Source organism: Cyanistes caeruleus, chromosome 1 (assembly GCF_971803275.1).
Source record: "Cyanistes caeruleus chromosome 1, bCyaCae1.hap1.1, whole genome shotgun sequence".
NCBI classification, from domain to species: Eukaryota; Metazoa; Chordata; class Aves; order Passeriformes; family Paridae; genus Cyanistes; species Cyanistes caeruleus.
This window is the reverse complement of record NC_141701.1, coordinates 132205747-132220142: the sequence shown is the minus strand read 5'-3', so window position 1 is coordinate 132220142 and position 14396 is coordinate 132205747. Positions and strand designations below refer to the sequence as shown.

The 14396-nt window shown below is 38.1% G+C and overlaps 1 protein-coding gene across 4 annotated transcripts in view; it reads left to right on the top strand.

Annotated features, from left to right (window-relative positions):
• The window catches only part of RSU1 (Ras suppressor protein 1), a 103092-nt gene that overhangs the window by 23070 nt on the left and 65626 nt on the right, over window positions 1-14396 (top strand). For all 4 annotated transcript variants that reach the window (XM_086859082.1, XM_086859093.1, XM_086859101.1 and 1 more), the window contains 3 exons: window positions 2721-2839; window positions 4311-4393; window positions 4665-4779. In XM_086859082.1, coding sequence (XP_086715208.1) covers window positions 2721-2839; window positions 4311-4393; window positions 4665-4779 — 317 coding nt within the window. The remainder of the gene's footprint in view (window positions 1-2720; window positions 2840-4310; window positions 4394-4664; window positions 4780-14396) is intronic.

Here is a 14396-nt window from a genome sequence, read left to right as displayed (position 1 = left end):
GTTTGTATTTTATAAATTCCAACTTCTGAACACCTTAAACTGAGCGTTTTTTCTCTTCAAAATACCAGATTATTTTGGCTAGGCTCAGTGCATTCTGCTTTAGATACTTTTGTAAAATGCTGATAGTTGAATTGTGCCTTGAACTGTTGGAATGCCAATAAACGTTTTAATGATGATCTGTCTTCCCTAGTCTTTTTGTTGGTCACAGTAGATCTCTAGCTTTCCTTAATATCTGCTTCAACCTCTGAATCGCTTTTCAGAGCAAATATTAATCAGGATTCTTTGTATTTCGTGGATTAGAGCCATATTTTTGGTATGGCATATAGAGGTATTGCAGTATATGAAGGAAGAAGTTGGGCACCTCCCATGGATTAAAGCAGTAACCATTGTTAATATAGTTCAAATACTAGTCTGCATTAATGAAAAAAATGCCATGCATAAGACCACTTAGTGTTTAGAACAACAGACATTTAAGTCTGGAACCACATTTGCCACCTTCATGTATCATGTGGCTTAAATCTTAGAGATTAAATGTGCTTCCTTCTTAATCCTCTCCTTACATATGGTCTTCTAGGCACAGGATTTACCACCCAGTTTAAAGTTTTAGCTTTGCAAAATGGGTTCTGCTTTGGACACCCTTGGAGAGTCAGTGATGAGGAAACTTTTTTGCTCTAGTAGGTTTTTCAGGAGACAGCCCAGAAACCCTCTTGTCATCTGCAGTGCATGTGTTAGAGGGCTTCAGAAGAGCCCCCTAGGGGAGAGAGGAACCTTGAATAAGAGCAGAGATTATTTTTGGGAGGGTTTTTGGAATGGAAGGGTCAAGTGGTGTGGAAAGAGAGAAGATGTACTGCTGCACAGAAAGCTTAAAATGTAACATTTGGAAGGTAGGTGAGGCACGAGCTCAGTGTTTGAACTTCTGCAGGGATGAATAGTGCTGGGCAGCAACTTTGAGCTGGTTCTCTGTCCCTGCCAAAGAAAATAACCATTCTGCTTCTTGTCAGTGGGGAGAACATTCTTTCCCTCCCTCTTCCTTGCTTGCAAAAGGGAAGGCCGTTAGGGCAACTTGGTAAAAAAACCCTTTTCAGTAGAGGAAAATCAGCTGCTTTCTTTAGTCCTGTTTTGTGTAAAAGAGCAGTTTTTAAAACAGTGGCAATTCTGCAGTAGCAATGGTAGAGAATGCCTGTCTGTGTTTTAATTGCTAATACTACAGCAGCAATGTGAATTGTATGCCTGTGATGGGGCTTCTTACTGGGGATGAGGAGGAAGAAGGATTTTGTCTAGATTCAGCTACAGAGAGCTGATCTCTACAGGTTCTTGTTTTGTTGAGGCTGGCTTATGCAAAAGGGGTAAGGAAAGGTGAGGTTATTTTCTGAGTTTGTGAAAGCAATAGTATATGTGCTCCTTCTGTCTTTGCTCATGAAGTTATATGGTCTTTCGTATTTTGCGTTGCACAACTTTGTCAGTACTTTGACTAGGGGTTTTATAGTTTTACGTGTCAGATATTCACACTTTCACCTAACATCTCCTCTTCAATTGTGACTTTTATCACTTTTGCATCAAAAGAGAATCAAATTCAGAGTATGTTTAGAGAAAACATCTCAAAGGTCATGTTTGTTTCCAGTCTGCACATAAGAATAAAATCCTGTTATTGACAGTAGCTACCTGTACAGGCTTTCTGAAGACACCTCTCTTCTCTGTTCTGCTTTCAAACCTGGGTGACAGCTGAAGCAAGACCCATACACACTAGGTATATGTTTACTGTACATGCAATAGGGACAGTAAGAATGAGAAGCTGGTAGGTAGTTTTTTTCTGTTCATGCGATAAACAGCCATATATGAGCAGTTCATGCGCAAACAGTAAGGTTCTGTGAAGGCATCTCCAGCTGTGTGCCTGCCTTCATTGTTGCAGCAGCTCTAGAGATTATCTGGATCACCCTGTTCAAGCTCTTTGAGGTCAGAGAAGGGTTACCATTTTGTCTAGTTTGTCCGCTTTGGGTTATCAGAGAAATCTCTTCCTTCTGTTACATGTCCTCGTGTTGGTCAGGTTGCCAGTGGGAACTGCTGTCCTGAGCCCTCTTAACACTGGCTGATAGAGGTATATTTAGATTAAGCCTCATCAGTCACAGACTGACATTTTATTTACTTCAAGCTCCATGTGCATCAATAGTTCTGTAGTGACACAGATTTGCTATTCTTAAGAAGAGGTTTGAGCAGCAGTTATCAATGAACATAAATACTGTGCACTTGAGGTATTCCCCTTTGTATTTGGTATCACGGTGAAGAACTACATGGCAGAATGAGAAATGGTCAACATGATGTGCAAAAGGGTAATTTGTGGTTTAGCTAGAATTCATCTACCAAGGACCAGCTTTCTCCATGGAATGCTGTCAAAGCTGAGCATAGCACCGTGACACCTCTCTCCCTTGTGCTTTATGTTTTGGGTGTGGCTGCTGATTGACACGACAGACAGAATCCCTTCAGAGTGCATAAGTTTTGAGTGTATTTATGGGAATGAGAGGTTATAAAATGGTCTGCATTGCAAAACACTTGCTCAGTATCTTGGACCATCAAACCCTTATCAAAACAAGAGGAAATCTTGGCATAGATTACATTTTTTAAGGAAAAAAAGGAGAAAACCAAACAAAACCTTTGTGACCTGTATTATTCCTGTTAGGTGAAGTGATACTGATGTCATATTCCTTTTCTCTTTTCACATACAGGATGAACAGGTTAAACACCTTGCCAAGGGGATTTGGCTCTTTACCAGCCCTAGAAGTTCTTGACTTGACTTACAACAACTTAAATGAAAATTCCCTACCAGGAAACTTCTTCTATCTGAGTAAGAAACTTTTCTAAAAAACTCTACAAATCTTCAAGATGTGGTGCTTTTCTCTCTGCAGTTGAAATTTATTTGATGTAGACCAAAATACAGCAGATTTTTTTTTCCCAATATTTATGTTTTTCTTTTAATATATCTTAAATATTTCTACATAGCACAACAATATTTATCACTGATATACTGTCATCTGACACCTTTGGACACGAGAAGACTTGCTTAGTAATGGTATATTAGTTTTCTTCTGAGTAATACTTCCTTGGGTCCCATACTCAGTTAAAACGTCATGGAGGGTTGCAAGCCTCGGGGAAAGTAAACCATTTTGCAACACAACTGTTGTGTGTTGAGTCTGAAAACAAATGTATTCTTGATGGTTCATTACTAAAATAGTTTTAACAGCATGTGGGTGTTGAGGTGTCCAGTGCATTAAAACATATGCTAAGGTTACAAAGCTTGGCAGAGGAATGGTAGAGCTAAGCTGACCTTTATGTTTGTTAAAAATATATATCCAGAGAGTTGACAGAAAGGTATTGTAATGCATATGTGCAGAAGGGCTGCATTATGGTTGCCTAAGCAACTTGAATTCTGGCACTTTCTGGATTTCAGTGATTCTGCTTTTCTGTGTACTATGCTGAAGTGTCTTCAGGATCAGTGCATTCAGCATCAAAGTGACAGGTGAGGGGAGAGGAATGCTGCTCTCTGGGGGATGTTGTGATTGTAACCTGTAACAGAGAAATCTTTAAGTCAGCATTATTAAAAATGGTCACATTTAGTGAAATGAGGAGAGAACTACGTAAGACAAATGGCATCTCCTCTGGTGGGAAGGAGAAGTTTTGCTGATCTGACCATCTTCTCTCCTGCTGCACCTGACAGCTCTTTGTGAATCTCCATTTTAATTCCTTTTTCCAGCTGTCATGTAGCTTGTTCAATAATAGCAAGCTGCATAGTTGGGCTGGGTCATCTTTTTTTGATGAATTTCATTGAGACTTCACGTGGAAATTACAAATTACTCCATTTGAGTCTTCTGTATTTCATTTCAGGTATCTTTCCTGGTGTGGTTTCTATAGAGCTTAACATAGTTGTATATTTGTCAAAAAAACTCAGAATTTTTTTAATGTTTGTTTAAGATGCAAATTGATGTAATAAATAAGAATCAGGGGTAATAAAGAGTAATGACTGTATTCTCATATCTGAGCATTCAGGCTATTTGCCAGAATCTGCCAGAGTCTGCTGTTGCAGAAATTGTTAATTGTGCTAGTCCTTTTGAATATAGATGTTTTCCTGAACTCACCAACAATATAATAAGCCAGTAAATCTAAGTTTGACCTGCTTGTTATTATTGTGAGCCCTGGGTATGTCAAAGGCTTTTCACCAAGTCAGGGTCATTAATCAAACCTGACTCCTTTTTATTGATTAGACCTCAAATGGTTGGGTTATATGCCACCCTGTTTATATATTGCTGTTTAATTTGCAGCCACCCTTCGTGCACTCTATCTAAGTGACAACGATTTTGAAATCCTGCCGCCAGATATTGGGAAGCTCACAAAGTTGCAGATAGTAAGTAATTTATCTAAATTCTTGGAAAATCAATTCACTTTTGCAACACTTGTAGGAATAGAATCCAGTCAATTTGAGGAGTGGTAGGGTAGGTTTGCAGGAATAGACCACTACACCTGGAACTGTTTCTTGTTTATCAGAAGACACTTGTAAATAAATTGGAAGAATTGAGCATTCAGGAGAAAGCTGGGGGCAGCAGGAGTAGAGTTCTCTTTTGGGCTGCTTTATGGTAACTGAAAATCATTCTGACTGAATTTATATTTGCTCTTAGCTGAGTCTTAGAGACAATGACCTGATATCACTGCCTAAAGAAATTGGTGAACTCACCCAGCTTAAGGAACTGCATATCCAGGGAAATCGTCTTACTGTGCTGCCCCCAGAACTGGGTAAGATTATGGATGATCATTTATTTATTTGACTAATAGTGATGATGATGAACTGTATTTTCTCTGAAATTGTTATGCTTTAGTCATCATATATGCTAATATTTACTTTCCCCTGAGAAAAATTCACTTTTTTCACTTCTCCTGGATATGCAGGAGGAGCCAGAAGATGACGTGTTTTGTTTTAGTATTTTATTACGTTTCACTTTTGTTGTGTATTAGTACACTTGATTGCCAATTCGTATATAGCACATTACTTTATATAATGTATCATAAATACTGGGTCAGCAAACCCATTCTTTTCTCCCACTGGGTTTTGAGAACACCATTTATTAAGTTATATATTAAGCAGAAATGATAATAGCATTAATGACTTCTTAGTGACTGTGCCTGTACAAAGTGGAAGTTTGATCAACTAGAGTGAGATATAGCTAAATGAGAGGATTTTTTTGTTTTTCAATTTGATATAGCCTATCTTTCTTACGGAGCTGATAGCTCTTTTACTTAAAGCAACGGAGCTGGTTGATGTCATTTGAATTTGTGATATTGTACATTTGAGTATAATTGAAGGTGGCTTCTTTCAACCTATGAAGTAAGAGATCTTTGAAACTTAAGTATTGATTTTGCTGAATTTGCATTGCAGTACTCCATTTTATGTGAGGGGCATGGTTCCTGTTTGCCCCAAGCCAGAAATTGGTTTCTGATCTTAAAATTTTAAAAATATTTTCATTGGGAATAATGTAGTTGTGTCAATTACCTGGTTTTGAAACACCTGTTACACAGGGTCTATTCCTTGTTTATTACTGTGGACTGTTACTAGAGGAAGCTTCTCTGTTTCTGCTGGTACCTTTCACATAATAGTTCCCAAAACTCAGAAGGATAGGGAGAGAAGTTAGCATGATAAAGTAAAATTACTTGTATTCATACGAACTTGATTGGATCCATTGATCCCATATACTTTAATGTGACAGTCTGCAACGAGTGCTTTTTGTTTTATAGAGCAACGTGCTTTTCTTCTGTGAATTGGGGAAGGTACTTGTTTAGACTCTTATTTGTTTGTCCACTGTGGGGTTTTTTGACTTTTCCCCACACACTAGTGGATGAAAGTTGCTCTCATTTCTTCAGTTTCAGATGTTTATGTCTTGACTAAGGTATACTTTCTTTAGGTTTTGGTCAAAGTTATATTCATTTATCAATTCTCTTAACAGCAACAGCATGTTGTGTCTGTAAATGTACATTCCTGTAGCTTCCTAAATTACAGTTTTCGGGATTTTTTCAGAAAGTGGAAGATGAATGGTACACTAAGTCTAACCATCTTCTTTGGCTAATTAAATACTCTAAACAGGTTGCAGCCTTACAAACATAGCAACAAATCCTCATTAAATGGTTTTACTGTCAAAATCCATCCCAAATGGAAATGTTTGAAACAAAATTCTCAGTATTTATTTTGTATTGACCTGCAAAATTCAGGATGGCCAAGAGAAATTTTTTCCTCTAGGCATTTCTTTGCATTTTAGAACAATATCACAATCTGGTGAAAAAAGGACTTGTAATTTTGCCCTAGTTGATAAAGGTGAGGGTAACTGACACAGCTATGTCCTTGTCACCTCTGTTCTTTATTACTCAAAAGGTATTTCGTAAATTCTGCTTTTCTTTTCATGTATTAATTGATCAATGTTTCATTTTACTGTCTTACTGAAGATCTTCCTTTGTAATTAGTTGCCATAATTTCTGTTCTGATCTGTGCCATGGATAGGGCTAGAACCATCTCAGATTTTGAAAATAGATTTTGGCATGTATTTCTAGAGAACATTACAGTGAAGTCTAGATTTGTAATTTGTGCAATTTGCAGGCGTTTTTACTGTGAAAAATGATTTTCTGCTTATTTATTAAACATATAGGCATACATGTAGGGAATGGAACACCTGACTGGGGTTTGGACAGCTTGTTTGAGATCAGGGAACAGGCCATAGGCAAGGGTGATTCTCTGCAGCCCTGTTTAACCTTCTGTAAACCAGGGCAGTTTAGAGAAGCACCCCTTTGCAGACTTTAAAGTCTGCCAGTGAAAGGTGGCATGAGAGGGTTACACCCTACTGCATGGAGTGCTAATGCCACAGTCATCATCTGAGGGAGAATGGACTTCGTCTGCTGTCCGAGTTCTCCCTCCTAAATTTTTAAAATTGAATTATAATGTACTCAACTATCCAAATACTTTCTGGTGTGTGTGTCAGATAAATAGCTTTTCAGTGAGCTGGTCCTATTTGCATTAATTGGAGCTGCTGCTGTTCCATTAAAAGTAAACAATCTTTTCTCTCTCATTATCACTTCCATAATTAAAGGTGCTGAAGGCTTTTGACTGGCTTAGTTCAGGCTCTGGTGGACAGCAGTGAGTCACTGGATGTTCATTTACCACAGAGATGGGCACAATTGAGTGATGAGAAGGATGTATGTGTTACTTTAAACTGTTTTTTAAAGGTAATGTAAATAAGTGCAGAAGAAGGAATGAAGAATAGGGTATGAAAAAGGCCACAGACAGGCCGCAGGGTCACAACTCTGGAGTGGAGATACCAATAAATAACCCCCTACAGTCAGCCTGTAATGTCACCCGATGTGATTGAGCGTGGCACTAGTACAGGGCTGGGAGAGATTGCTCTTATCCTCTGTTGTATTTAGCAGAGAATACCTACTGCTAATTTAAGAAAAATATTCTTGCCCAGGAGAAAATGAGAGGACTGAAAGAGTGCACTTGTCCCTGGGTGAGGTGCTTTTCTGTAAATACAGTACATGTGAGTGATGAACACAGGAAATGGCCGGGAGTAGGCGGGTGGAATTTGCAGCTTTTTTTTATCATTTGTCTCTCAAAACCCCATTCATGAGAAATGGTGGTGGGCAATCATATATAAACTTTAAAGAGGCACTGGCATTTTTTTCCCTAGCATTTAAAAGGTTATGTGCTGCATTGCGAGACAAATAAATCATGATTCACTGCAACAACAGAGTTGCAGTCAGTTATATAAATTGCCAAGGAGGCACTAAATCTGTCGCTTCATGTGTTCTGACCATTTAACAATGAGAACGGTTTGGAAAGAAAGTATACTAGAAGCAAGAACCATATAAAATGGTAGATGCAATTAGTCACATCAGTGATGGTGTAAAAAGTTCGTTGTTTGTTCATCTGGGTGGACCTGTATGTGCCACATAAAAGATTTTCTCAGGAGAATCAAGAGTATAAGAATAGTAAATGGTGCAGAGTACCCACAAAGGTGTAGCTAAATAACCACCCAGAGAATCTAAGCAGCTTATCTGTGTGTTTGCAGTTTTGTTGTGAAAACAAATGGCATGATTTTGAAAGCCCAGATTCTAACATTGCCTGTGTGCACTACCTGCTGCAAACACGTGTGCGCATGTGTGGTGTGGTCATGTTTGTGCATATGGAAGAAGAGTGATTTCTAAGACTGCATTCCCAATTACCATCCTCCTTTTTCAAAATTGTATTTGGCATCAATGGCTTATAAGTTGCTGTTCAATACTGTTCTACTTTTTCAAATAATTTCCTCAAGTAAAGAGAGACACTATCAAAATTAGTCCATACTGGAAAAGTGGAAAATTCAAGTCTTGTAAAAAAAAAAAAAAAAATCTTGATGGGGTAAGTACCCATGTACCTTTTTAAGGAGCATGAAACATTTTGTAAATTTAATTTGTATCTCAGAATAACCAAGTAATTCTTTCATAATTTCTTAGTTTTGAACAGCTGAATTACCTTCTGTGGATAAAGGATTTGCTTTAAATGCAAAGTTCAAGAATTGTGCCAAAAGCCTCAATATTCCATCATAGGAAGACATTTTAAAATTTAAGCTTTTGAAATGACTCTAGAATTTGTGAATTAATATTATATTACGCAAAGTAGTAGCTGCAGTTGTTTGTTCAAGTAAATATTAATTGAAATAGCCGTTTACTCAGGTAATTATAACAGGCATGTGCAAACATAAGAATCACTTATTTTACAAAAGATATTTCTTTTCCAAATGTTGGAAACTTTCCACTAGTTGACAAAGTTGATGTAAATGCTAAACTTCTCTTTTTTAGTATAAACTGTCACTGCACCCTGCTTGTGTCACAACACAGCACTGCTGACACCTGCAGTACAGGTTATTCATTGGTGCTTGTTGGAAGCCTGAACACTGGGTCTCTTTGGACAAGAGCACTGGAACAACTAATTGATACCTTACAATTTAAAAAAAAGACATTGGCACTAAGGTAAAGGCGGATAAACAAAATAACTTGTTTTCTGGGACCGCTGATGTAGCAGTTATCAGTCCAAAAACAATAAAAAACATGCATGTAACAATATAGGTTATGGAGAGATTATTTATATAGAAAAGTCTGTCTGAAAATCTTTGCATATTCTAATTATGTTTCTTATTTAAGGTTTAAGTTAAAAAAAGGAAAAAAAAAAAAAGCCAAAACCACTACACCCTAGACCTCACAACTTGTTATGTAGTTAGAAACCAGGCTGAATGCAAAGTACTTGATGGACAGTGCTGTAATTCTTGCCAAACTTTCAAGATTCAGATATGATCTTGCATTAGGTTTTAAAATACTCAAGTTTTACAGTCACTTTTCAGATGACTATAGTGTGTGTGTGTGGGTTCTCCTCATGTTGACTGTACTCTGATTATAAGTACCATCAACATAATAATGATGTTTCTGTCAGATACTTCATCTGTTATGTCAGAGCTGTAGTAGGTAAGAGTACTGTAATTAGAGCCAATCTGAGCAAATGTTGCATTTGTTGATATATTTGGTTCATTTTATGCATTTCCCAGTACTTAAAAGAGGTTTCGCTCTTCTGAGTACTTGGCAACCTGTGTTTGAATGGAAGTTTCAAAGGTGCAGGGCAAAAGCAGTACAGTGAGTCTTTTTTGAAGTAATTTTTTAAAATTAACTAGATTTTGGACTGATAAGGGCCCCTTCAAAGAGAGAATGCTCTGTTGAATTCCCATGTAATTGAGAATCTCAGGGGAGTTTCTGGTGCTGGAAAAAATCTGCAGTATATTTCAAAATAAATTGGGATGCTGATCCTCTAAGCCTGTAATACTTCCTCTGCCATTAAAGTGTCTTTGATGTTAAACTACTTTGACATCACGTTAATTTCCTTTGTTCCAAGCCCCATCTGCTGCGTAGTGTGTTTCTTGGATTTCTTCACTGGGAACACTTAGCGGTGACTGTTGGTCTGCCCCTTGGGATCCCAGTCAGCACTGGACATTTGTTACACAGAGCAGTGAAGAAATGGTATTATCAGCACAACATGTCACCTTTCAAAGAAAGAAATCAGTGAAACTTAGCAGTACTTGTAGGTCTTCCAGTAAATGGTCTTGCTCTTGCATGAGGAATGCGGGAGAAATTAATTTAATCAGGGTGTAAGTAATAAATAAATTTTAGAATATATTTTTAAAAATACATTTTGAAAGTACATTTTGAAGTAATTTCTTGGATTTTTGTTAAAGTGCTCTTTCTTCTGCCTTTCCTCTTAGCTTCCAAGACAATGGCACCAGCTGGGCTGGTTGCTTTGGTACCTGAGAGTTGTGTGTGGTGGAGTTCAGTTGTTCAAACAGCCTGATTTGTCATGTGGCAGTACAGGCCATTAGCAGAGTATTTTTAGGTGAGGAATACCTTGTGTGCTGCATTAAATAAGCTCCTGTTTTAATGGCTTTCACATGTGAATGTTATTATTTGCTCTTTCTACTAGTTGTCCTGGTAAGATCTGGTTTGCTGTGTATTGTGATGGTAGAAGTTTCCAGCGCTCTCCCCTTGTTCCCAGAGAGTTAATCTCTCCTTCTGTCCCCTGAATATGGAAATGTGAGTTTGCCCAGCAGGTTGGGGCTATAATCTGTCTGTATTTAATACCTGAAGTGTGGTGTAAGGTGGTAGTTCGGCATTTTACTCATCCTCTTCTCTTTCCCAGGCTTCATCTTCAGTCCTGACACATTCTGAAGTGTCAGACTTTCCATTATACTTTGGTATAAAGATTCTGGCTGACCTTTGCTTTGATGCTGGAATTTTGTATAAACATCTCAGGACTCATTTACTTTGTTTTAAACTCTCTCCTATGAAACATGCTGGAGGGTAAAATTCTCTTCCCATAAAATTGTAGTAGCTGAAGCTGAGGCGATACCAGTTTGCCCTCTAACGCTTCACGTTTGCATCAAGGGTAAAGAATTCAAGATTTAATTGGTCTGCTTTTACTTGATTTACTTCAGCTATGTTCCTCTTAGGAAGAGTTGAAACAAATGGAGTAGCTACTATGGGATCACAGTAAATGAGGCTATTTAACCTATCAGAGTAAGGAGTGAGAGAACATTTGGCTGCTGATCCTCACTCACTCCATGAGAAAAAAGCAGAGGTGGTCTTTCTCCCTTGTAGATGGACAGAGGGAGCAGCACTGTTTTAGAGCTAAGTCAGCTTAGTTCAGCACAGAAGTAAAGAATGTATTTTGACAGTGATGAACCATTAGAACAAGACACAACTGGGAGAGTCTCCATCTCCTGATGTTTTTCAGACCAGATGTTTTTCTGTTTGAAATGTGTTTGTAAGCTCTTCAGTGATTGAACTAACACAGTTCAACTGATGGTTGTATGTATTCAGGTCATTGCTGGAGTTGGGGTCTCATCTCTGAACTCATTATTGGAAACCATCATGTACATCTAAGAAGCTGTAAGAAAAACATGTGATGTTTGCAAAACCTGTTTTGACTCCCTGGAAGTAATTGCAAAACCAAGGATGGACTTAGGGTTCAGTGTTTGGCTTTCAGATTGCTCCCTCAGCCTTCTCTTACCTTGGGGCTTCCTAACACTCACAGGGGAGATATCAGGTGTTCCCATCTGTTGGGTTAGGAAAGGAGCCAGGGGGAGATTCCCAGCCTGCTTTTGTGTGATGGATACTCTGGAATATTTCATTTATTTGCATGTACTGAATCTGATTTCTTGTTATCTGACACTTGAACCTTTTCCCATATCATGTAGAACCACCACAAATGCTGTTTTAGGGTACTCTGAAGTGCTGGTGACTTGAAGTGATACTGTTAGACCTTCTCCAGTAGAAGGACGTAGGGGTAAGAGGGCGGAAGTGTTGCTGGGATTGATCTTTTGGAGGCATTTCAATCTAGGTTTAGATTTACTAAACTTAGTTGTTCTCTCTTAGTGCATGGGAGCTCATCAGTAAGCAAATTTGTATTTTTGACATATGCTGTGGAGATGTAGATTTGTTTATCATACTGAATATTTCCATGAATATTTCTACAGGTTCCAAAGAGGTTGAGTCACACTGCACTTAGGTACAATAAGACTTCACTCTGTTGTCTTACTGCTCTTCTATAAATACTGTTTAAATCTACTGTCTTCTGTTACTAATCCTTCAAAAGTGCTATGTCTTCAAAGCAGAAATCATGTTACTTGTTTATAGGAATTGTATGAGTTACTGGTGCATGGCCTTACATGTGCTTAAGATTGGGGTAAAAATCATTGGCTTTTGGTAATACTTTGTGGCATAGAAATGAATATATAGTTTTGGTTTTTTACTTGGGTATTAAGACATCATTCACAATTAATTGCTTTGGTATCCTTTTTATGACATAATAGGCATTATATTCCTTCCACTCCCACACTTAAAGCAATCTCTCTATCTCTGTTGAGACAAAGCAACTGCCACAAAAGTAATAAAAATTATAAGCCCTGTAGTGTAAAGCAAGTCTAAAACAAGCCAGGACAGACATATTTTTACATGCAGCCTAAGTTTAAATTTAGTGCAGCGGATTGATCCCTTACTTAGCATTTAATAAAACTGGATTCAAAGGTATTTATATCTAAATAAATTACTAAAACTAATTTTGTTCTTCCTGTTATATGTACGACAGAGAATAAGACCTTTGTGTTGTAAGGGGAAAGAACGTTTTAATTGCAGTCTTAAGAGGAATCACTAAAAGGGATGTGTTACAGCTTGAGGACTCTCCTTGAGGTCAGTGAAGCAGAGGTAGACTGTGAGGTGAGTCAGAGTATCAACAGGACACAGATGTGAAACTCAACAGTATACAGGCTAAAAATTATATCCATTGATTTTAATGAAGCTCCACTGGGGATGAATTTAAACCATTACAAAGAAGCGTTGATCTGGCATTTTACAGCTAGGATCATGTTTCTTATGCTGAATGCCAATGTTCAGCTCTCAAATGTCACAGTTGTTTAATTACTTAATTTCACCTTTTAGTTTTTGAAAGTATTTAAAGTGTTGCCAGGGGGCATTCAAGTGAAAAGGACAAGCCAGTTTTGTGTTCATTGTGTTTTCCTTTTGTATGTATTGAAGTAATGCCTAGGTACACTAGTCATACCTTACTGGACCTCCAATATACACCCATTGGGTAAATACTACACAATTTGTATAGAATGCATCACAAGAGGATGAGGGGCTTGTAGCTGTATATATAAGGGGTGCTTGCAGGCTAGGTCTAATGGACAGGAGTAGCCTGAGAGGTCTCAAGGCACCCTTGGCCAAAGTGATTACTGGCTCTGACACTCTCTGCAAAGATGACTGTGGGAGGCAGTACTTGATTTTCTATCATGAGCTCTTTTCTGACCTTTGGAGTCATTTGAGCAAAACATGAATGTTCACACAAACCACTTTTTATTTCAACAGTACTGCAGGAAAATAACAAGAATCATAAATGATAATTTTTTTAGTTCAAGTGCAGGACAGATCCATTGAGACAGGAGCGTGTAGCTGCCTTTTGATCCTTCAAATGTCTCTCAGGATGAGGTGTACCCACTGTCATATGAGGTGGCCCTTCTGCCTGCCCATGGCTGTCGATGCTCTGAGTATAGGAAGTGATAAATTGTATTTTTTGTTAATGGATGACCTAAGTTAGAACACATTAAAATTAAAATTGTGCACACTTTGATTTTGCACTTGAGCTTACAAGGATTTTGGCGTAGGTCTATTTACTGTAGGTCCCAGGTGGCAGCTAACAAGAGATTCGGGGATTAGACAGTTTTCAGGTCTGCACAGCTTAGCAGTTGGGCATTAGGAGCAATTTGGTTTTGAGGTGGGGTAAACAAAGAAGTTAAATCACAGGGATCTTATCAAATTTAAGGATTCAAGATCATCTTTAGATACAATGAGTGGTGAGACAGAAATAAAAATGCCAAGATCAGGCATTTCTGAGACCACACAGATGGCTCCTCTTAGAAGGCTTTTGTCATTCTGTGCAGGTCATCCACAGCAGTCAGATGTTAGATCTCTGCTCTTCACTTTTTCAGATTCTGTTCTCTTTTCAGTGTCCACTTGCTGGTAGCAGCAGTGTCCACTTTGCAGTCTTCCTACTTGGAAGTCTATATTTACTCAAGATAGAGTAAAAAAAGTACCAGTTGGACTTAGAAGGTTCTTTAAGCATGTTAAACTGGGGTTCTGGGACATATAGTTTTGATGATTTATTAGAATAATTTTAGAAGCACTCAAAAATAATTTGAATAACATTTTTGTGCCCCAGGAAAGGGACTGTGCTTACTAGCCTTGAGGATGACCTGTTCTTCCTCCTTACCAGAGGCATATGACTGTGATGCCTTTTGGTG